The sequence below is a fragment of the Gymnodraco acuticeps genome, unplaced genomic scaffold (assembly GCF_902827175.1).
Source record: "Gymnodraco acuticeps unplaced genomic scaffold, fGymAcu1.1, whole genome shotgun sequence".
Taxonomy (NCBI): Eukaryota; Metazoa; Chordata; class Actinopteri; order Perciformes; family Bathydraconidae; genus Gymnodraco; species Gymnodraco acuticeps.
This window is the reverse complement of record NW_022990966.1, coordinates 207,804-229,996: the sequence shown is the minus strand read 5'-3', so window position 1 is coordinate 229,996 and position 22,193 is coordinate 207,804. Positions and strand designations below refer to the sequence as shown.

Below are 22,193 nucleotides of genomic sequence, written 5' to 3'. Positions count from 1 at the left end.
CGATAGGTAGGACTAAAACATCCCCTGAGTGCCTTTTACATTATAGCTTTGCCCTAATAATGTATTTGCCCTTGATCGTATTGCAGGGTTATTAAAAGGCTCTTATAAAATCATATAAATAAAAATATAAATCATATCAGTTTAATTGGGATAAAAACGGCAGTAACCTTAATGCTTTGGCCTTTCATGTGTTATAGTGAGCCTTGTGTGTGTGTGTGTGTGTGTGTGTGTGTGTGTGTGTGTGTGTGTGTGTGTGTGTGTGTGTGTGTATGTGTGTGTGTGTGTGGTCTAGCATTACTATACTTGTGGGGACCTAAATCTGTTTACATAGTCACGTGTGGGGACTCGCCTCCCTTATGGGGACAAATTGGAGGTCCCCATAAGGGGAATCATTCATTTTAGGGTGAAGACTTGGTTAGGTTAAGGGTTAGGGTTAGGCATGTGTTGGTTATGGTTAAGGTTAGGATAAGTCTCCAGGAAATACATGTAAGTCAATGTAATGTCCCCTGAAGTGATGTATACATGGTGTGTGTGTGTGTGTGTGTGTGTGTGTGTGTGTGTGGTGTGTGTGTGTGTGTGTGTGTGTGTGTGTGTGTGTGTGTGTGTGGTGTGTGTGTGTGTGTGTGTGTGTGTGTGTGTGTGTGTGTGTGTGTGTGTGTGTGTGTGTGTGTGTGAAAGAGAGACAGTAATGGACGGCAGGAGAGAAGTCGCAATGTGCATTTTCTCACCCGACAGTATGGAGGCCACAGCGGCGATAATGAAGGACACAATGACCCCCGGACCGGCCATCTCCTTGGCAACCAGTCCAGAGACCACGTACATCCCCGTCCCCACGCAGCTGCCCACGCCCAGCGACACCAGGTCCACGGTGGATAAGACCCGGGCCAGTTTGGTCCCATGAGCGTCTGTGCCCGTCGTGGCTGAATCCAACATGGACTCCACCGGTTTGGTCCTCAGGACGCGGGACGTGAAGGTGTTCCACGTGGTGCCCCATTGTACCCTCCGAGGGTCTAGCTTCACTAACAGACTGCTCATAGTGAGAGCTCAAGGTCAAGGGTCAGAGTCAAAGGGAAGAAGAGCAGGAAGTTCTTTGATACTCTTGGTAAGTTCACTGTTTCCTTGGACGCACTGTGGAAAAAGAATATTCCTTTTCCAAATGATGGTATATTCAAAAGAAGGATCTTTTGTGTTGCTGCCCTTGCCTCGTCTCTTTTCCAGGTTTAGTGAAATGCCATCGTAGTTGTTCCCCACATGGTGAGAAAGCTATCTGGAAAACAAAGGGAACATGATTTATCGTTTCAGCATTTCACAGCACATTGCCTCATATTATTGTTCTAACACACAATGCTTACTTTCATGCACGCCAAGACACAGGAGCCCAACAGAGGAGACACATTTTTCCACAAATAAAGCGTAACTAACTAGGAAGCAACTAATTAGCAGTCCTCTGCCTGCAGCCCTGTTGCTATAGTAGCCAAGCTCATTAGAGATGGCAATGGATGCTAACCCTTTTTTCTTGTTTCTAAGTGTGAGAAGGGGCTTTACCTGTACTCATATGTGATGAGAAGAAAGAAAGGGCTTTCAGGATTTAATTTAACTCTACTGCTTGGTGGCATTATATTCAGAATAATTGTCCCGGTTCATTTTAGGCTCCCTTTATGAATGCATGTAGTTCAGTAATACTTTACATGATAACAAATTTGAGATACTTGCAATTTACCTGAGTTTATGTGTTTTGTACTCCTTTCTACCTTTACTCATTGCATTTAAGATTGTACATTTAAAACGTAACCCTGTCAAATACAGGTTACAAAACAGTCATATATCTGTATTTGTCCAATAAAATACAAATAAAATCTCAGCCAAAAAAATCAGAACTCCCCTCCCAAAAAAAATGCCATCATTTAAAAATAAAATATGACAAACTAAAATGAGATGATGCTCACAGGGTCCGTTATTATATATATAATATATATATAATTAGCTATTTTCAGTTTTTTAATATTTTTTGTAAAAAAACGAAACATATTTATGTTTTTCGACTTGAAAATGTTAGAGAAATAAAAATGGTTTGTATAATTATACTGCAGCAACAAAAATGCAAAAGCCACTAAACTGTGCATTGTTGTTTTAAATATTTTCTACATCATATTGAATGAACCGATGGAAAAGGCTCTGTGTTAAACATGTGGGCAGCACAACATACAACAGGAACATGGAGCTGAATGGGATTCTAGGCAGGCAGTAAATCAAATACCTGAAGCTCTTTTGTGTAGAATAATTGCGACAATTATGTATAACGTTTTCAAACTACTTCAAACCGCAGAGGCTATAAAATACTTAACTACAGCTTTTGAACAGAGCCTCTGATGTCATATGAGTAACTGCTGTTGAAAGGAGAGCTATAATTGTCATCAAATATAGTCTCTCTTTCTTTCTCTCACTCAACATCAGCGAACTAGCAATCACCATTCATCCACTTTGAAGAACAGGCGCAAGTTACTGAACAAACACACACTCACACACAGTGCACTCACTCTGCCTCTCGGCTCTAATATGAGCCACTCAAATAATGGCTGCAATTACCCAGCTGTTTAACCAGAGAGCGCCGGGGCTGCTATTGTCGCTGCACTTAGTGCGAGAACGAGTGTGTGCAGAGGTAGAAAAAGCTCTAAAGGTGATTTCATCTGTGTGTGATGGTGAGTGTGGGGTGGAGCGGGGGCTATTAACCCATCACAAGCTCACCTGCATCCTGATTATACTGCAATAAAAATGTGATTTCACTCTTTACCCTGACTGAGTATGGAACTGTCCCACAAACACAAGTGCAGCCGTTTTAGTGTTAATAATTCCACATTCTTCTCCTGCTTTGACTCGTGGTCAAAACTTCAGGCTGCAAATAAAGAGTATTTGCACATTTCTTCCAATAAAACGTGTTACAAGATCTTTTGAATTATTTTTGTCTGGTCGCACTTTGACCTTCATTAAGAGGACCACTTCTCAAAAAGGTACATTTTAGCTTATTTGTGTAGTTCAGAAATCAGAAACAGGTTTATTACCAGGTAGGTTTACATGTACGAGGAATTTTACTTGATGTCATGGTTAGGGTTGGGAACCGAAACTCGGTTCCAGATGAGAACCGATAAGAAAATGCCGGGTACCGGGTACCCATACAAAATACCCCAATTTCGGTTCTGCTTAACGGTTCCTAAACGCGGTAGACCCTGTATTCCAGCGGGTCCGTCTGCACCGCGGCGACCCGGTGGAATACAGGGCGGACCTGGAGAATCACAGAATGGCCGGTCGTCAGCGGGCCGTTGACGGCCGGCTCGGTACGCTGACGGCCGGCACCGCCCTTAATTTTTTTAAACGGCATCATATAAATTGCGCTGACAGGCGACAGAGGTCCACAGTTGCCCCGCAGCGATGCTCCCCCGCCCTCCCGTAGACATTTCACGAGCTCAGTCACTTCATAACACCAAAGATAGGTCGCGGTAAACACTCTGAAGTGAGGCTCCACTACACTAAAAAAGAAAAAGAAAAGGCAAAGTGTAATGCCTGTTAATAGCTTGCCACAGGCATAGCTCAGTTAAAATAAAGCACAGCTATTGTGCAATACATTTGTATTGCATGTATATTTTTTAGTAACAATTTCAGTTAAAGCTTTTAAGAATAAATATATTTTTGTTATCTAAACGTTTGACCTCTTAATTTTACAATTTTGGAATCGAAACGGGGAATCGATAAGAACCGGAATCGATAAGCAGAACCGGAATCGAAATCGGAATCGATACATTTCAAACGATACCCATCCCTAGTCATGGTGCATAAAAACAAGAATTAAAAACACAGATAGAGAACTAGAAAAAATATAAAAAATAATTTTAAATATAGTAAAATATAACAGTATTTACATTGCAATGGAATGGGATAGATTTCAGTGCTTCTCAAAGTGTGGTCCGCGGACCACTGGTGGTCCGTGAGCGCCCCCTAGTGGTCCGTGAGTATATTGGTAAAATTTCACATTTGAAATAAATAAATACATTTAAGTTTTCCGCACACTCGCGGGAATATCTCCGCAATGGAGCGAGCTTAAGTTTCACTTTCTATTGCATGATATAGCCCAGCGCAACACCTTCGTCACACATGTTGCCAACTGTTCGTACCATTTTCAGGCAATTTGTAATCTGTTCTAGAAAAACGATGTGATTTGGGATATTTGTGGAGTAAGGTGGTCCGTGAGTGTTTTTTTATTGGTTAAGTGGTCCTTGGTATGAAAAAGTTTGAGAAACACTGGGATAGAAGGAATAAAATATGGAATAAAAATCAGCAGTAATACAAAATATTGTTGTGCATTGTGTGCATTAATGAAATGCATAGAGTTTGTGGCTGAGGTAAAGTGTCAGTGGGGGGCCCAGCAGATGACGTTATGGCAATACTGAGACAGGAGTACCGTCACAGGAGCAAAGCAATGTACTGCTGATGACGGGGGTAAGAGAACATTTGATTTGAACCACCTAAAATAAATCTTGCCTTCAGACAGCCCCGTCGCTATCTCTCTTCAAAGCCACCAGACACCTTTGACAAAAACAGGAAGATCACAGGTTTGCTGATCTCCTGCTGCCTCGGCCTGTGACTGCAGTTGGTCTGTGTTGTTGTGTGAGCTTTGTGTTTCAAAGGGTGAGTTTGGATTCACCAAAGGAACACAGTAACAGTCCACAATGAAGTACAAACAATGGCAGCCATACTGTACTGGTAATACACTGACTAAGAATAAGTGCCTCTTACAAACCCACTTCAAAAAACGGCGCTATTCCCTTTAACGGCCTATTGTGTTTCATATTACAATTAAGTGGTCTGAAAACACGACTGAACGATTTGGCTTGATTGCTATAATAACAACTCTGAAACAGTGGGTCATTTTATTCATTGATTCAAGTAAAGATTTCTGAATTAAAAACATTTTTTAAGGTGAGATTGTCCCAAAGATTCCCAACAGCACTAGTAAGAGCGTTCTTCTCTTAAATTTAGCAACAACAATTCTATCATGCTGTCTACGAGTTAATACCACACAAAATGAAATTAGGCTTTTTAGTTCATTCACCCTATGACTAACATTGGTGAAAGGGTGAACAAATTGCATTGTGTGTGTGTGTGTGTGTGTGTGTGTGTGTGTGTGTGTGTGTGTGTGTGTGTGTGTGTGTGTGTGTGTGTGTGTGTGTGTGTGTGTGTGTGTGTGTGTGTGTGTGTGTGTGTGTGTGTGTGTCTGTGTGAAATGGCCAGACAGCCCTTAACAGCTATAATTGGAGACTGATACCTTTGCACGTCTCCAATCGCAATCAGCTAAACTGGAAAAAAAAGTGTCCATTCAGAACAAAATACGTACACACACACCGCACACACACACACACACACACACACACACCGCCTTTCGTGATTCAATATCACAAGCTTGTTTTTCTCAACATCTGTGACATTTTAATGGTCTCCTTCTAGTTTCATTGACCACCACCTGCCCTGTGCTGGTGGAGCTATTTGAACAGTCGTAGATCAACAACACGATCTGCACAAAGCGCGGTGGCAGCAGGTGTTCCATCAGCGCTGGCTGGAAAACGGACTTCACTTCACTAACACAGTCCTCCAGGCAGGGATAAAGGTTAGACTAAGAGCATTTAACCAAGGTTTATGTGACTTCTATAAAATAAGGTTTTCACAGTTAACTCTACAATTAAACTAAACAAGGAATGATTAAATAGAATTACATGTTAAATCACTAACAACAAACAAAACATCTGTTTGCCTGAACATTGCACAGGGCTCTGCCACATTTGGGTTTGAGTTAGATACTACTGAAAAGAGCTAACCACGGGCCCCAAACAGGACCCCATGATGTTAGGAGGTCAGTGTCACAGTGGTCAGGAGTGGATCAAATGCAGCGCGGAGCTTCAGCAATCTGAACTGATGCTAACCTCTTAATCCACCAAGGCCATGCGGTTTTCGATCCGGTGCAGATTAAGACCCAGGTACATACCCACCCAGGCATCACTTACTTACTTTAACAGTACAGGAATCACATGATGTTAGGTTACTCTGTGTTATCAAGTTTAAATGTGTATACTTTTCTATTAATATAATTAAAGCATGAGATGTGTGTAAGGTATGTGCTCTCTAGCTTTCAGTAACATTGCAGTGGCTGATGCAGACAGCCTTTTAATTATACTTTGACATTTTGGAAAAAATCTTTTGCTGCACTGTAACTTTTATCCATGTATTTTTTCTTTTAATGTTTATTTTATTAGCTTTTCTTTTTAATGACTGATTTTAAATGCCCTTTTCTTAATGCCTTTCATTTTTTGTAAAGCACTTTGAATTGCCTTGTGTTGAAAAGTGCTATATAAATAAACTTGCCTTGCCTTGCTCTCTTGCCAAGAAACAGATTAGAAGATCAATAGCACTTTGGATCTGGAGCCAGGAGGCGAATAGCTTAGTTTAGCATAAAGACTGGAGGCAGGGGAAAACCTGGCTCTGTCCAAAGTAGATTCTTGTAATTAAAGTGAGGTTATCCAAGGTAAAACTGGGTCCTTTACATTACATTGCATTACAATACATGTCACTTGTTAGACGCTTTTATCCAAAGCGACTTACATACTCAGTACTGTGGACAATCCCCACAGGAAAGGTGTCTCAGGGACACAACGACATGTTGACTGCAGTGGGGTTTGAACCTTGATCCGAACACCAACGCACAACCCACTGCGCCACACGCCTCCTTTATTGTGCTTGCAGTTTGTTCCTGCCTCCAGTCGTTATGCTAAGCTAGGCTAAGCACCTTGTGTCTTCAGCTCCATACGATGCAAATGAAAGTGTTATCGATCTCTTCATCTGACCCTCAGCAATAGAGCAAATATTTTCCAAAAAGTCTAACTATTTCTTCAAGCTACATTTCTTTGCAACATTTGCATCATGGTGCTCAGTGATGATCTTCTGAGCACAGAATAAAGTCCCAGAGGCGACGTTAGCTACTGAATTATTTAACATAGTGTGGGCGAAGGCAATACATGTTATATTTAAAACGTAGCCATGGAAATAACTGTAATTCTCTTTCACACAGCAACACACAGCAAAATAAAGACAAGACGTGTTAGAGAAAGATTTGGAAGAATCTTGTCAGTCAATAAACTTCCGGTGTGTTTAACAGCAGCTTTGTTTCACACGGATAAGCAGTGTAATAGAATTTCGAACAAGTCTCTTCTCCGATATACTTAAAAATCACACATCATGTACTCGGCCAGTGCTGCAGTTTAAAGATCAATAGTTGAATCCCTGTCATCATAATCACCTCTAGCATCTTAGCATTAGTGTTTCCTCTCCAGATAACAGGGCTGTCAGAGCATCCATCATGGAGCCTAATCAGCCGTGACTAAGCCTGTCTGTGTGTCCGCCCCGCCCGGGTCTGAATTACTGGATGAATAATCTGATTGAGCTCTCACTGCCTTTACAGTAAGAGCTGCATTGCCTTAATAAGGCTGAGAGCTCTTCTGATTCTCTCAAACCCAACCTGGCAACAGGCTTGCGTTGCTCAAGCTCCCATAAACAATGACTCTGGCAAACGGCCCTGTGCTCATGGCCAACAGACAGAACAGGAAGTAGCCGTCATCGTCCTGCAGAAATCCAGAAGTCAGGGAAATATTTCTCACTACTTAAATTTGTCTTTCTTATTTTTTCCCCAAGTCTTTGGTTTTAGTGCGTATAAGCAAATGTTGGCATGCTAATATGCTAAACTTAAGATTACATTGTGTAACATTGAGTGTTATACATGCTTAAAAATCAGCATTTTAGGTCATTCTACAGAAAAGGTGGAATCTGGGTGATACAAATCTGCTGAAATATATTCCTTCTAAAAACATCTAAAACCTGTTAAATAGCAATAACTAACTCTTAACTTGATGAATCCACAACAAGTAGAGCTTAAAGTATTTTTATTATTTGTATACTTTATACAAAGCTTATTTGTATAGGAATGTCACTGGTGTTACCAGGAAGAAGAGTAACACCAGTGACAATTTGGAGAAAACACTACCATTTTAACAAAATGGCTGCCATGTGTCAGACCAAATATGGCTTCAGTCAATATCAAAATCGTTTAACTCTTCAATACAATACATTTTCCCATTACAATGTTCACCCCTAGGGCTATGCAATGAGTAACACTAATGACAGACTTGAAAGACGCATGTAAAATGTGAAGATAAAATGACACCTTTAACAAACAAAGTAAGAAGTATCTGCCTTTCCTTATGTCTTTGTGCACTGCCTCAAATGATCTCTTGTTACAGGAGGCACTTCAGAGACAGTACATTACTTCAAAATAAAAGCGTTTTGTGTAGCAGTAACACCAATGACGTAATTTTGGGTGACTGACATTTATTTGATATTATTAATAATAATTAGCGTTTTTTTTTTACCATTTCAGTGTTATATTAATGTATGTAATGTTATGTAAATATAAATTTGATTTAGTTATTGAAAGAAAATCTTTTTTAAATTAAAATATAGGCTCCACTTCCATGTATGATCAAAGTGACAGGGCAGTTCCTTGAACTTGGCATTTTAAATAAATTGCAATTTACGTATAAAACAATTTTTTATTTAGTACCATTGCAAAGACAATCTCTATTTATTCAACATATATAATGAATGTGAGTATTAGGTCAACGTCATGTATTTTGGTGTCTGCAAAAGTAAGTGACAGCACTTCCACCTTTTCTGTAGAATGATTTCAGAAAATTAGCGTGTTGACCATTTTGTATGTTTGCCTGTCTGGCAGTAAAGAACAATGTTACACAACCAGCCCACTATCCTGTGTATAATATATGTGTGCTTAAAGATAGATAGCTGGATATACAGACGGTGCAATGTGTAAAAAATTAAAAGTGAATGTGCATAATTTATGTGCACAGCTCTACTTCAGTGCCTCAAGATTTATGAGGCCGTCCTCTGTGGAGTGTTAAACAGCATTGCTTAGAGCAACATACAGTCTGCAGTCAATCAATTCATATCCATCACAGATACTCCATTAGACCTTATTGGTATATATAGTACGGCCCTGTAAGAAATGAATTTGATTTGTAATATTGTTTGCTTGATTGATTATTGTGTCAACTTTAAAGAAACGACTTGTCTTTGTGTAATCAAATAATCAAATGTCATGTCTTTAAAAGCAACGACAAACCATGAAAATACTAGAGAAGTCTTACGGATACGGTTTGAGCAGTAATATCTGGATATTAAGTGGATACATGGAGACTGATTTTCCTTCGCTTGGCTGACTGCCTGGTTGACTGGCTCGCTTTATCCGACAGGCTTAATGAATCTGATCCCTCATTTACACAAAAGAGAAAAATAGCCTCTTTCCAGGTTGATTTCTCTTGTCTGGCTCATCAGTAACACATGAACTATCTCTGTCTCTGTAAGCTGCTCAGAAGCAGATTTTCTATGAATAATGTCATGTTCTCATCAGTTTCACTGAGATGGCTGCCTGACTGCCATTTACTGATATAGTCTTTGTTTGATTAACTCATATCAAACTGTACATGTTCCAGCTAATTTAATAATAATAATAATAATGTATTACATTTTTTATTAGAGCGCTTTTACAGGTGCTCAAAGCGCTTTACAAGTACACAGTTTTAGTATTAGACATGTAAGAGTCATTACTGCGGACATTACCCACAGGAGCAAATGTGGGTAAAGTGTCTTGCCCAATGACACAACGGCCTGACGCAGTGGCGGCTGAGGCGGGATTCGAACTGGAGTTCACCAACGCCCCTTGATCTGATGACCAACGCTCTAACCACTGCGCCAAAACCGCCCTAATTTGCCCCCTAATTTGGGGGGCAAAGACTAATCTAAGAGGTAACGCAAGGTACCAAAAGAAACAGGAAATACACTAGAATACAGAATACACAAACAGACCCAATGTATGACATGAGATAATGCTGTTATGCTTCCATGCTGTTAAATACTCCAATACATCCTTATCTACCACTCCCCCTTCCTCCTGGCTGTACTGGCTTATTAATTGAGTTGAACACAAGCAAAACAACTGAGAAACATCCAATGAGACTGTTCACTGGTCTTTGAACATGGAATACATCAAAACAGCCATTACACAGGCCAGATATTCAGTATGCCAAGAGATGAAAGAAACAATTTTTTTTGGTATAAACATATTAATGACAGCTGACACTATCCAGCATGCTTTGATATTTTAACATTTAGAGTAATCTGTTGATCCACACTGTTGGAACTGGTAAAAGGCAAAACTCAAATGTCCCTCTGCTTCACTCGCTTGGCGGTCTGACTGGTTGACTCAACATATCTGGCTCATGTCAGGCTTTTTAATTATTCTCACATTTGTACCATAAGGCTCAAGCCTGTTCATGTGTACTCTAGATGTGTTGCTTAATGCTTAAGAATTTAGAAGACACAGAGAATAAATATTGCAATTGTCTCTCAGTTTAAGGCGTATCATTCCTTTCGGTCAAAATGTTCCAAGATGGAAAGTGTTGGCGCAGGTGCCAGGCGGCAGACTTTAATAGCTCTGCAAGACTGACCTTTCAGCCCGGTTCACTCAAAGTTTGGCCCGCCCCATCCACATCTATCTTCCCCTAATGCCACCCAGTGAGCCTGGAGCTTTGAGCACACTGGCTCTGGCTCCAGACTGCAAGATAAATACAAACAACAGTGTCACTGCCTGTGGCTCCTGGCTAACCATCCGTACCGATGATGCCTCTGTCTGAAGGCCCTAAAGCTCTAAAAAGCTACAGGGTCGTTTCAAACTCAGAGAATAAACTCCAACTAACTTGATGCGCAACTTTAAACCTTGACTGCAGAGATAGAGTTTAATAGCAGACTTAAAACCTGCCCTAAAACTGGCTCTTTGATACGCTGACTAATCATTAAGGAGCTCCAATAACAGTGGTAGAATTTAATGAGGTACATTTACTGAAGTAATGTACCCAGTTACAATTGTAAGGTACTTGTACATTCATTTTATGCTTCAAATACTTCTACTTAACAACATTTAGGAAGAAAATATTGTTCTTTTACCTCCTTTACATTTATTTGACCTCTTTAGTTACTTACTGTTTCAGATAATTAGCAAATACAGAATATAAATCAACTAGCAAATATAAATTGACATATAATTATAGTTTGAAATGTCCAGCAGTAGTATATAAAGCCACTAACATTAGCTCAGACTAGCAGTGATGACCTGTTCTGTTTTCATAATCTAGCAATTTAATATACGACTCAGAAATGGATCATTAGGCATTGTACTTTTGACTTGTGGAACTTCAATATTTTTTGATGCCAATACTTTTTAACTTTGACTTAAAGGTGGAGTAGGTCATTTTGGAGAAACCAACTCGAGTGCGCTAGAATTTGAAAATACTTTCAATACTTCCTTACAGAGCCCCTCCTCCAACACACACGAACGCGCACATGATCAATGAGGGCACGAGATAAGTTTGTGCACAGATGGAAGGTTGACAGGCAGGTAGGCCATCCAGTTGGTCGTGCTTTTTACAGTTCCACGGCTTCCACAGACGACATTTTTTTATGTATTTATTGTCAAAGCATTTAATGTATTCATTGTTATCGGGATGTTAAGAGCATTCCATGGAATATAACAAAAAGTGTATCTCGAGCCGGTTTCTCAAACTTACCTACCCCACCTTTAAGTAAGATTTTGAATGCAGGACTTGTAATAGTAGTAATAGAGTATTTTTAAAGATTAGTATTGCTGCTTTTACTTAAAGTGGACCTATTATGCTATATTGGAAACATATATTGTAGGGCCATACCTATACAAAACATGTCTGTGAAGTTTTTTGCTTAAAATATCAAACAGAGCCCCCATTGTAGCCATGCGTCATACTGCCCATACCTCTCTATTCCAGCCCTGTTAGAAAAACGCAGATTTTGGGTCCTTAGCTTGAAAAAAATAAAAAAAGAGGAGGCGGAGCTAATGCCTGATCAGAATTCTACCGGAGATAAAGTTAAATTCTGCTGTGACAAAACGCCACATCAAAGATTATTTCTGAAGCAGTATGGAGCTCAAATGCTTTTTCTCTTGCGGGTTTATCACAAGGTGAGTTCCTTTTTTTATTTCCTGCTTTTTAAACACATGCTCTCTCCAGTACAGGTTAGCTCTGAGTGTTAGCGAGGCTTGCTAATGTAAACAAAGATGAGATTACGTCCAAAACACGGCATTGTTTCTGATAGCAACTCTCTGTGGGTCCGCTGCCGATTTTACGTCAGATCGGCAGCAAATCTGTATCCGCCCCGTCTTTTAAAGATTTGGGTACGGAGGAAAAGAGAGAGGGTTTTATTTTCTGACGCTGCGTGAGTTCCCCGACGCATCGGGAACACATATTTATGTATAAAAGACATCAAAAAGTGCATTTTGCATGATAGGTCCCCTTTAAGTATAAAATATGAGTACTTCTTCCACCTCTTTCCAATACCATGAACTACTGGTGACAATTAGACATCATTTACTATGTACTTGTATAATGACAATAAATGCTTCTATTCTAATGGGAGGAAGGAAATATTGCCAGAAGATATTTCCAGCTCTGCGTAAATGTCTTCATTGATCTAATTAGCTAATGATCATCATTTCTGCGTCAGTGTTGTGGTTCTTTAATATCTGAGAAAGCTTTCCATCTCGCATCAGGACATGAAAATATATCTGCGTGGTCTTTTGGATCGACGTGAGAAAAATGCACCTGTCACAGACCATTAGATACAGTATCAATCTGTTTGCCGTCACTCTCGCTAACCTTGCCCCTCCCTCTCTGGTTTCTCTGGCCTGTTTATCAGCGTGTATCGCTTGCCAGGAAATGAATGTCATCCCTGCTGTGTTGACTGCTCACTATGTTCAAACAGTCCTCTGACAATGGACGGTCCCTTTGTGTTATCGATCCCTCCATCACCTGTTACCCTCTCCACATCCTCAAGTGTATTTCCTCCCCTTCATTCTCTCACCGTCTGATTTCTATGTTTCTCTCCGTCTCTTCTCAGAGTATGGCCTTGATGTGCTTCACACTCTACCAAAGCAACCATATTCATTGGACTCCAGTTTTTGTTTGGCAACCAGCTTTCCAATCCAACAATTTTGACTTCTTATATTTGCACCAACAACAAGATCAACAGCCTGTTCTTATTTAGTTTGAAAATGAAAGGTGAGCTACCAATAGTCATCTTGAAATGTATCAATGCAGACCGACTATATTGTCTGATATTAAATCATTTTGGACTGATGTAGATCAATAAAGCCCTATTTATTTTAATAAAGCACTGTCAGAAGTATCTGTGCTGATATCAGAATCTTGTTCTTATTTAAAAAGGCATCTACAAAAGTTGTTAACATCAAATGTGGATCCAAATGTATATTTTGTGAAGTAAAGTCCATCAGAAAATATACTAAGTAAAGGTGTCATCCTAGCAGCCATTTTGGGGCTATTAAAAACTATTAAGTGTTTTTTTGTTCACTCTTCTCAAGAAAATACATTTTAAGGGGGTCCATTAGTTTGTTAACATAAAAGTGGAGCATAAAGGGTTTCCAAGCATTAGTTTTGTCTCAAAGAAATAAAAAAGCAGAAATGTTTTATGAGCTTTTACTTCTCACATTGAACTCTTCAAGAAAAGACAATACCAGTGAAATTGTTTCTTCTCCTGTCACATTAATGACCAATGGTGTGTTCAGTGCAGAGTGAATTTCATAACAACTATTCTACTAGAGGTGTGCCGCCTCCTGTAAGACGTATTTCAGCTGCTACCCACCCTGTGTACTGGTGCCTTGACAAACTAAATACATCATGCTGAAAACTACATTCGTCCGTTGGAGTTGAAGAGGGTTAAATATTGGGTTAGTTTTACACAACTTCTTGTAGCTGTCCTTTGTGAAGCTCCCACTGAAATGAATGGGGGGAGACTTATTACGGGGATAATAGGGGAAAGCCTCAGAGACATGCCAATATTTCCATTCTATCCGATTTACAACTGGAACTTCTTTGTGCATCTGCTAAATGATTGACTGTTTGTCAATGCAACAGATTGTCACTATCTGTAACGGCCCGTCCACACTACAGCTTCAAAAACGGTTTCCAACGCGTCTGCCCATTCACTTTGAATGGGGTGACGTCACGTTGCCTCGCTTTTCGCCGAACTGAATTGTGGGTAGCATATCGGTCCGTCTCCGGCGTCAGAAGTTGAACAATGTTCAACTTCTGACGTCGGAGACGCCAGCGCCAGCCAATCAAATCATATGCCAGTACAAGGTCTAGCCAATCAAACCGCTGCTTGTGTGTCAGGGGCGGGAGATTCATGTGATTGGTTGTTGGTGGAGCTTCAGACGCGCCCAGCTCCAAGCTTTTTTTGAAGCTGTAGTGTGGACGGGCCGTAATGTTATGTTTTTTTTAAATGACGGGAGCCTATACAAACTCACTTTCCATTGAAGGTAAGAGAATCAACATGTTCCTTGTTAATCCTCCTTATCCTATCAATATAACAAAGGGAAGATTGGAGCATCGTGTCCAGAATCCACTCAGAAGAACAAGAGATGGAGGTAAAAAGCAACTCTACTGATACGCCAATAGGAAAGAAGCCACAGTCCCAAATTTATAACAGTGATCGGATTACATGATAATGATAATGATCAAGGCCGCCCACCTCCCACACACTGTCTGCTTTCCCCGTCTGTTGTACTCTTTTCTCTCTTTTTAGAGCCTGTTGAGCCAATCATCTAGGGGTGTGTGTGTGCGTGCGTGCTGCTGACTGAGACAAAGGAAGGGATGCAATGTGTGTGAGTGTGTGTGAGGTCCTGATTATAATAGCCTTTATGCGCAGGCAGGTTCACTGACGTCAGGGCTAAGCAGCAGTATCTGATGGAGAAAAGGGTGGTGGGGGCCATTCATAAATGTAGGCTTAAAGGTCATGTGTGTGTGTGTGTTTTCCATAAGAGGGAACTGAGCACACAACTATATTAAGTATGTTCTGTTATAAATGACAATCTTTTATGATAAATTCTTTAAAGGAGGCAAATAAACATACATTTAAGCCTCTATGATTTTGAGTATCTGACTTGTATCTATATATTAGGGCTGTCAGTCGATTAAAATAGTTAATCGCGATTAATCGCAAATTAATCGCACATTTTTTATCTGTTCTAAATGCACCTTAGAGGAATATTTTTTAAGTTTTTAATACTGTTATCAACATATGAGTGGACAAATATGCTTTATGCTAATGTTTATTATCATTTGAACAATGACAAATATTCTGATGAATATTAAACACAACAACCTCTGAACATTACAAATATTCGCCTCAATTCAACCTGGAACCTCTCTCATACAATAACCTACCTGGACGCTGCAATCATGTTGCGCACTATCCGTGCTGAGTGTGCTGACTTTTCGTACAATGTCCCACTGTCTGGCTTCCTGCATAAAGTCAAGTGCTCGGCGCAGTTGTGGCGAAATGTCGCTCCTCTGTTTTCATTTAAACAGCTCCTTCTATCCATTAGCACAGCTAGCTAGCACCAGATGCTAACAACAACAATGCACGTAAGGTCTCTCTCTCGCTCGGGCCACACACATACACACACCCTCCCGGTCCTCCCAATAGCCAGTCGGTGCCTGCCGGTGAGCGTGGAAGTGTGGTCTGCCACAAGCGGGCGGCAGGAGCGGGGCTGTCAGCATCAGCTTGTAGATGGTATTTTAAACTCGATGCGCTCTGAAACTACGGGGCGGCCGAGGACAAAAAATACACATGCGTTAATCGCGTTAAAATAATTAGTGGCGTTAATTTTTTTTATTAACGCGTTAACTTGACAGCCCTACTATATATACAAACACACATATCACATTCATTCAGCATCCATTATCTCTAATAAGGATGAATGAGAATCCAGCAGCATTTCATAAACCCTGCAGTGACCATATGTTTTGGCTTAGGCTTAATTTGAACAGACAATATTTGTATAGTAAGGATGTATAAAATAATGGTTAAAAGACAATGTGCCATTATAAAAAAGAGTAATAATTGAAATTACCTTTGGAAAATTATTATCAGAAATGTTAAAAGGCTTAATGGCATATTTTAGAATATTGTTCAGCTTTAATATTTTGGTTCACTCCTATCACAGCATTGTTTTTGGACCATGGCAGGCATCTACATGCTACCTGCTCAGCACCAAACAGACAGACTGACTAACTGGTGAACATTGTGCAGTACTTAACTGCTAAAGAGGCACATATTTCCCTCAGGAGTTGGAAGAGACTGAAAACAGAGCTAAAGGAGGATGAATATTGGATTTACATTCGTGAGGTGGACAGAAACACGATTGCTGAGAAACCGAAAGTCACTTTGGGTGCTTTGTTTCTACTTTCTCCCTTCACCCTAAACGTGAACATGTGTCATCATTCTGTTATGGTTACTAGAGAAAGTAAAATATTTTATTTTCTGCATGAAAAAAAAGCCTCAATACTCAAGATTGTATTCTTAGAGTGGGCCACATACATAAGGGCTAGGTCACTCACTAGATGTGAGGTAAAATACCTCAGTTAAGTTATAACTTAGCAAAACCAATCAAATGCCCTACAGCCTACATCACAGCTTCCATTTACAGGGTTTCATTATTTTCTTTTTGGCAGCCCATCCCTTAAAACAGAAGTCTCAGATTGCTTCTCAGTCTCCCTTCACAGCCCTGTATTAAGGAGGGAAATAGGACGGGGATATTTATTAAAGATTGTTATGCAAATAACTTGAAATGACCTAATTTATTGAAGAATTGCACAATATGAATACTGTGTAATATATTTTACAATATATTCAAGAAGAACATTATTACTGAAGCACAAGTTTCAGGTGTGGACCTTTTAAAATGTGCCACAGTTGGCCCCAGGGCCGTAGATTGGACACCGCTGGGCTAGAGGTAAAGATAGCTGGGAACCTTTGCTGCACCTTGGCTTCCTCCCTTGCTGCCTATTATTTCTTGACTCTCTATACCGAGGAGGGCAATGCAGAACAAAATAATAATAATAATACAAATAATGGGTCCTTTGTAGATCATTCAGAAACTCCAGCAGACACTGAGTAACCAAAATAACAACTCTCAAAAGGGAAAGTATATAGTAAACAAAAAACCTTACTTTAATGTTATTTTGAAAATGATGTGTGCCCACTGCCCACTGTTACTGCTGAAGTGCCCTTGAGCAAGGAGCAAGTCAACGCACCCCAGGGTCCTCACATGGTGATGCCCTTAATGTGACAGTCCTCGGATGTGAGACCTGGAGGTCTACAGGCTGTGTGTGTGTGTGTGTGTGTGTGTGTGTGTGTGTGTGTGTGTGTGTGTGTGTGTGTGTGTGTGTGTGTGTGGTGTGTGTGTGTGTGTGTGTGTGTGTGTGTGTGTGTGTGTGTGTGTGTGTGTGTGTGTGTGTGTGTGTGTGTGTGTGTTATGCTGGTAGACAAACTATAATTGCTAAATTGGTCAGTTACATAATCTTCTGTTCTTTTTATTGTTGTTGTTTTCAGCCTCCAGGTCATCATTACCATGTTTTACTACTTCCTGGTTGGCCTCCTTGATCTGGCTAGAACTGCAGTGGGCCCAGTTTAACTCTTCATTATAATGTATGTACAGCTTATGGATTTGCTGAGCAGTGCAATATCACAGGATTTAGCTTTAGAAATACCACCCTTGTGTAGGCCTATTTACAAAACTCAAGCAGTGTGCATGTCCATAGATATTTTTCTTTTAATATTACCTATACCATTACAAATATTGACCCAGCATTTGTCAGCCAAAGACCTTAATAGCCAATAATTTTCCAATATAATTCCTTAAAAAACCTCCACAACTCTAGCATGAATTCGCAACCTCCAATTTAAAGTGAATGCGTTCAACAACAAAAAATGTTTTGATTGATTTCTATGCACTCTCTAGGTTAGTAATAGGCACCTGTTGAGCGGTGACAGCCATCAAGCTCGAGCATATTAGCAAGCGTTGTGCTGATGACTGTTTTCAGCACCATGGACAGCACGTTCTCACAAAAACGAATTAATAAGGGGGGGAAAAGAGAGACCTTATGGCAGATAGAGGAAGGGAGAGCTGGTCATGTCATTAGGGATTAGCCCAGTTCCACAGCTTGAGGCTTTCAGTGTCTGAGTGCTCTTGTTCTCACGTACGCAAACACACACAGATGCGTACAGAAGCACAGTATACTAAAACACTGTTTTTGTGATAGATAGATAGATAGATAGATAGATAGATAGATAGATAGATAGATAGATAGATAGATAGATAGATAGATAGATAGATAGATAGATAGATAGATAGATAGATAGATAGATAGATATATATAGATAGATAGATAGATAGATAGATAGATAGATAGATAGATAGATAGATAGATAGATAGATAGATAGATAGATAGATAGATAGATAGATAGATAGATGGATGGATGGATGGATGGATGGATGGATAGATAGATAGATAGATAGATAGATAGATAGATAGATGGATGGATGGATGGATGGATGGATGGATGGATGGATGGATGGATGGATGGATAGATAGATAGATAGATGGATGGATAGATAGATAGATAGATAGATAGATAGATAGATAGATAGATGGATGGATAGATAGATAGATAGATAGATAGATAGATAGATAGATAGATATATAGATATATATATATAGATATATAGATAGATAGATAGATAGATATATATATATATATAGATAGATAGATAGATAGATAGATAGATAGATAGATAGATAGATAGATAGATAGATAGATAGATAGATAGATAGATAGATAGATGAGACAGTGTGTTTATTCAAGCTAAATAAAGGTCTATTGTTTTCTGTGTAAAGAAAAACACATGAATCTACTATTGTTCAAAATGTATATATAGACCCAATAATATTTTCCAAATGTGTTCATATAGATTCATGTTGTAGTTGCAGCTGATTCTGCCACACTGTATGTCGTCATGCCAATAAAGCTATTTGAATTTGAAGATAGATATAGATGGATAGATGGATAGATGGATAGATGGGATTTCCTCCATTCAGCCTTTGCAAAAACACGTTAATGTTAAGTATAGACTGTTTGTCCTATGATAATTTATACTATATTACTTTATATAGTATAGTATTATTAGGACAGACAAGGCAACATAACTCTATACCTCTCCACTTCTAGAGCCTTGAACGTCTATCTCTCTCATCTCCAGTCCAACAACAACTTTCACCATCTTTGTTCCTCTCCTCTCCCTCGGACACACCTAAACATACACCAAAAAAGCAATAACTGCTCATGCTCTCACCTGCAGAAACACTTTATTAAACGTCCCACCAGTGTCTGTGGGTCCCAGCCGCCCCTCTGTCTCTTCCTGTACTCTGGTCGACCCTCCAAACGCAGCCTGCTGCAGCTCTTGTCTGCTGGGAGAAGCGACAACACCCGCCCTAAACTCTCCCTTTCCTTTCTCTTTTCTCACGCAAAGACGCCCATCGCTAAGGTGATCTGCGCATACAGGAAGAGACCGACATTTCCGTCAACTCCGCGGACTCACTAAACCTCTACGAGGACACTGCGTTATGCGCCATGTCACACACACACAAAAAACTGCACAAATGTAGACAACACAAAGGGGGAGGAGGAGAAGTGAGAGGGAGACACTGACAGTGATATGATGTAGTTTGAGATAACCATGGGATAGAGAAAAGTGAAGGAAAAACACTCACTGTGGCGGGATTAAAGGATGCCCATGTCGGATGCTGCAGTCGGTCACCAGCATCAGCATCTCCGGGCTGCGCGGTGCATCAGCGCGAGGGAGGGAGGCGGAGGGGAGGGAGGGTGAGGCCGATGATGTAAAAAGCTTTAAATCATTCAGGAGCCCGCTGCACGACATGTGACCGCCGACACGGTGTATTATTCACCCGGTTTGTTTCCTGTTCTGCCCTCGACCGAGGAGACACCAAACTGACCGGACGTCGTTGTTCCAGTCCGCCCTCGTGAACACCATGACACGAGGATTATCGCCACAATGGGCCCAGTATATCCCTATGTTCTTTACGTCATGGTACATCATACTTACTTCGGACTTTATACTGAAGTTGTACTGGTTTAATTCAGTTTTTGTATCGCTTTATTTTTCCATGTTGTTTTACCCCTCTTACAATAAATTAAATAAAAGTGTGTCAATGGGTGATTCATTTATTTTCTTATTTACTAAAAGTGTTTTTGATATCTATGCCATTTAGTCAAAGAACACAACAAACTTTTTTTTATTGTAAAGCATTAATTGAGCCAAATTAAAGATTGGGTAGGTAATTTTGGAGAAACCAGCGCTAGAATTTGAAAATACACAGCCGGAAAAAATCTGCCACTTCCTTACAGAGCCCCTCCTCCAACACACAAAAACGCGCACATGACCAATGAGGGCACGAGATAAATTTGTGCACAGACCACGGCTTCCACAGATGACATTTTTGTATGGATTTTTTGTCAAAGCACTTAAGATATTCATTGCTATCGGGATGTTAAGAGCATTCCATGGAATATAACAAAAAGCGTATCTCGAGCCGGTTTCTCAAATTTACCTACCCCACCTTTAATATAAGGATTATTTGTATACAGATTTCTAAAGGTTTATTATGTATTTGCTCAACAGTGATGGCACATATCCAATCACCAGTTCACTTAATTGTTTGTTGTTAATACACACATAGCATCTATGTCAAATACCTTGTGGTTTGTCTTCAGTGAGTCTCTTAAGCAAGGTGAGAGGTGAACCACAACACTCTTAACATGTCACTTTAAGTGTTATTCTGCCACCTCACAATGTCATTTTCCTTGTAATTGTTTTACAGTGATACAGGAGATCAATATATTTGGCCACAGAGAGCTGCAGATACAAATTATCCCCACCACTGCAAAGTTGATGGTATAGGTCACACTGTCAAAAATAATTACGTGAGCTTTAAACGACTATTGGACCTTTTCCAGGCATGTGACCTTTTCTATGGATTAAATAATTTAAATTACTTTAGAGGGGCCTTTAAGCAACATTGGGGATTCATATCCTGAGAATAAACGCTTCCCTACTGTCCAACATTCCTTTCCATTAAGGGCAGAGGCAGTGAGAGTCACGTAAAGGCCTGCTGATGAATTATTAACATGATGTCTGATCAAATATTCAGCAGATGGCTGTGTTATTTGCCATAGATAGTATTTATGCAGCTGAATTGCTTATAAATTGTTTGTGTGTGTGTTTGAAACCTCTTTCCTGTCCATTGCAGCAGCACTGTTGCTTGTGGCAGCCATCTTGGTTGCTCTTGAGAAATTAAACAAATAAAAGATGAGAAAGCAACCATCCACAGCTAACGGGAGCCTATTCGAATGTCTCTTACCAAATCAATTGAACATGACTAAAACGCAGAATGAGGCATTAACTGACTTGTCACTAGGCCCCTTATCCGATCAGCAAGTATCAATCATAGCTTAGCAGCTGCCACAGCTTTGGATTTGTCCATGTGCTGAAGTGATGTGTGTGGCGCTGTAATAAGGGAAAAACACATCGTATAAAAGAAATTGGATGCTGGTGTCTTGTTTTGACAAAAACAGAAAAGCTAGGAAAAGTGTAAAGAATGGGTATTAAACAGTAAGTTTATCAGTTCCAATGTAAACTCCTATTGCTGTTAGCATCTCTGGCTAACTAGCTTACTATCTGCAGCAATAGAGCTCATACCCAGCTAGCTACATTATGGGGAAGGTTGTGGTAAAAAGTTGGGAGTTATAGTTTTGTAAATTCAGTTTGCTAAATGTACTGCATTTTTCTTACACAAGGAAGGAATGTTAAATAAAAATGATGTTGTTGTTAAATGCATAGCGGTAGTGGAAGATTGGAATTCTTGACAGACTGAGGGTTTGGAGGTAAGCAAACGGCTAATAGACAATTAATTCGTTAATTGAGTTTAACTAACATGATAATAATTCAATTTGTTTGGAGCTCACACTCACCGCTTTCTCTTCCACCTCTAAATGTCAGCTTCCCCGCAGTCCAGCGGCTGTGTGTGTGTGGGTGTGGGTGTGTGTGTGTGTGTGTGTG

General features: G+C 40.0%; 1 protein-coding gene across 2 annotated transcripts in view; it reads right to left on the bottom strand.

The window, feature by feature from the left end:
* The window catches only part of slc7a14a (solute carrier family 7 member 14a), a 35,536-nt gene extending 15,510 nt beyond the window's left edge, over positions 1 to 20,026 (bottom strand). The window contains exons 1-3 of one of the 2 annotated variants that reach the window (XM_034235397.1): positions 19,828 to 20,026; positions 19,410 to 19,606; positions 729 to 1,267 (exon numbers count right to left, since the gene is read on the bottom strand). In XM_034235397.1, the coding sequence (XP_034091288.1) occupies positions 729 to 1,035 (307 nt within the window). In that variant the 5' untranslated portion in view covers positions 1,036 to 1,267; positions 19,410 to 19,606; positions 19,828 to 20,026. The remainder of the gene's footprint in view (positions 1 to 728; positions 1,268 to 19,409; positions 19,607 to 19,827) is intronic. The other variant, XM_034235398.1, reaches the window with a different exon arrangement.
* Between the last annotated feature and the right edge of the window lie 2,167 nt (positions 20,027 to 22,193).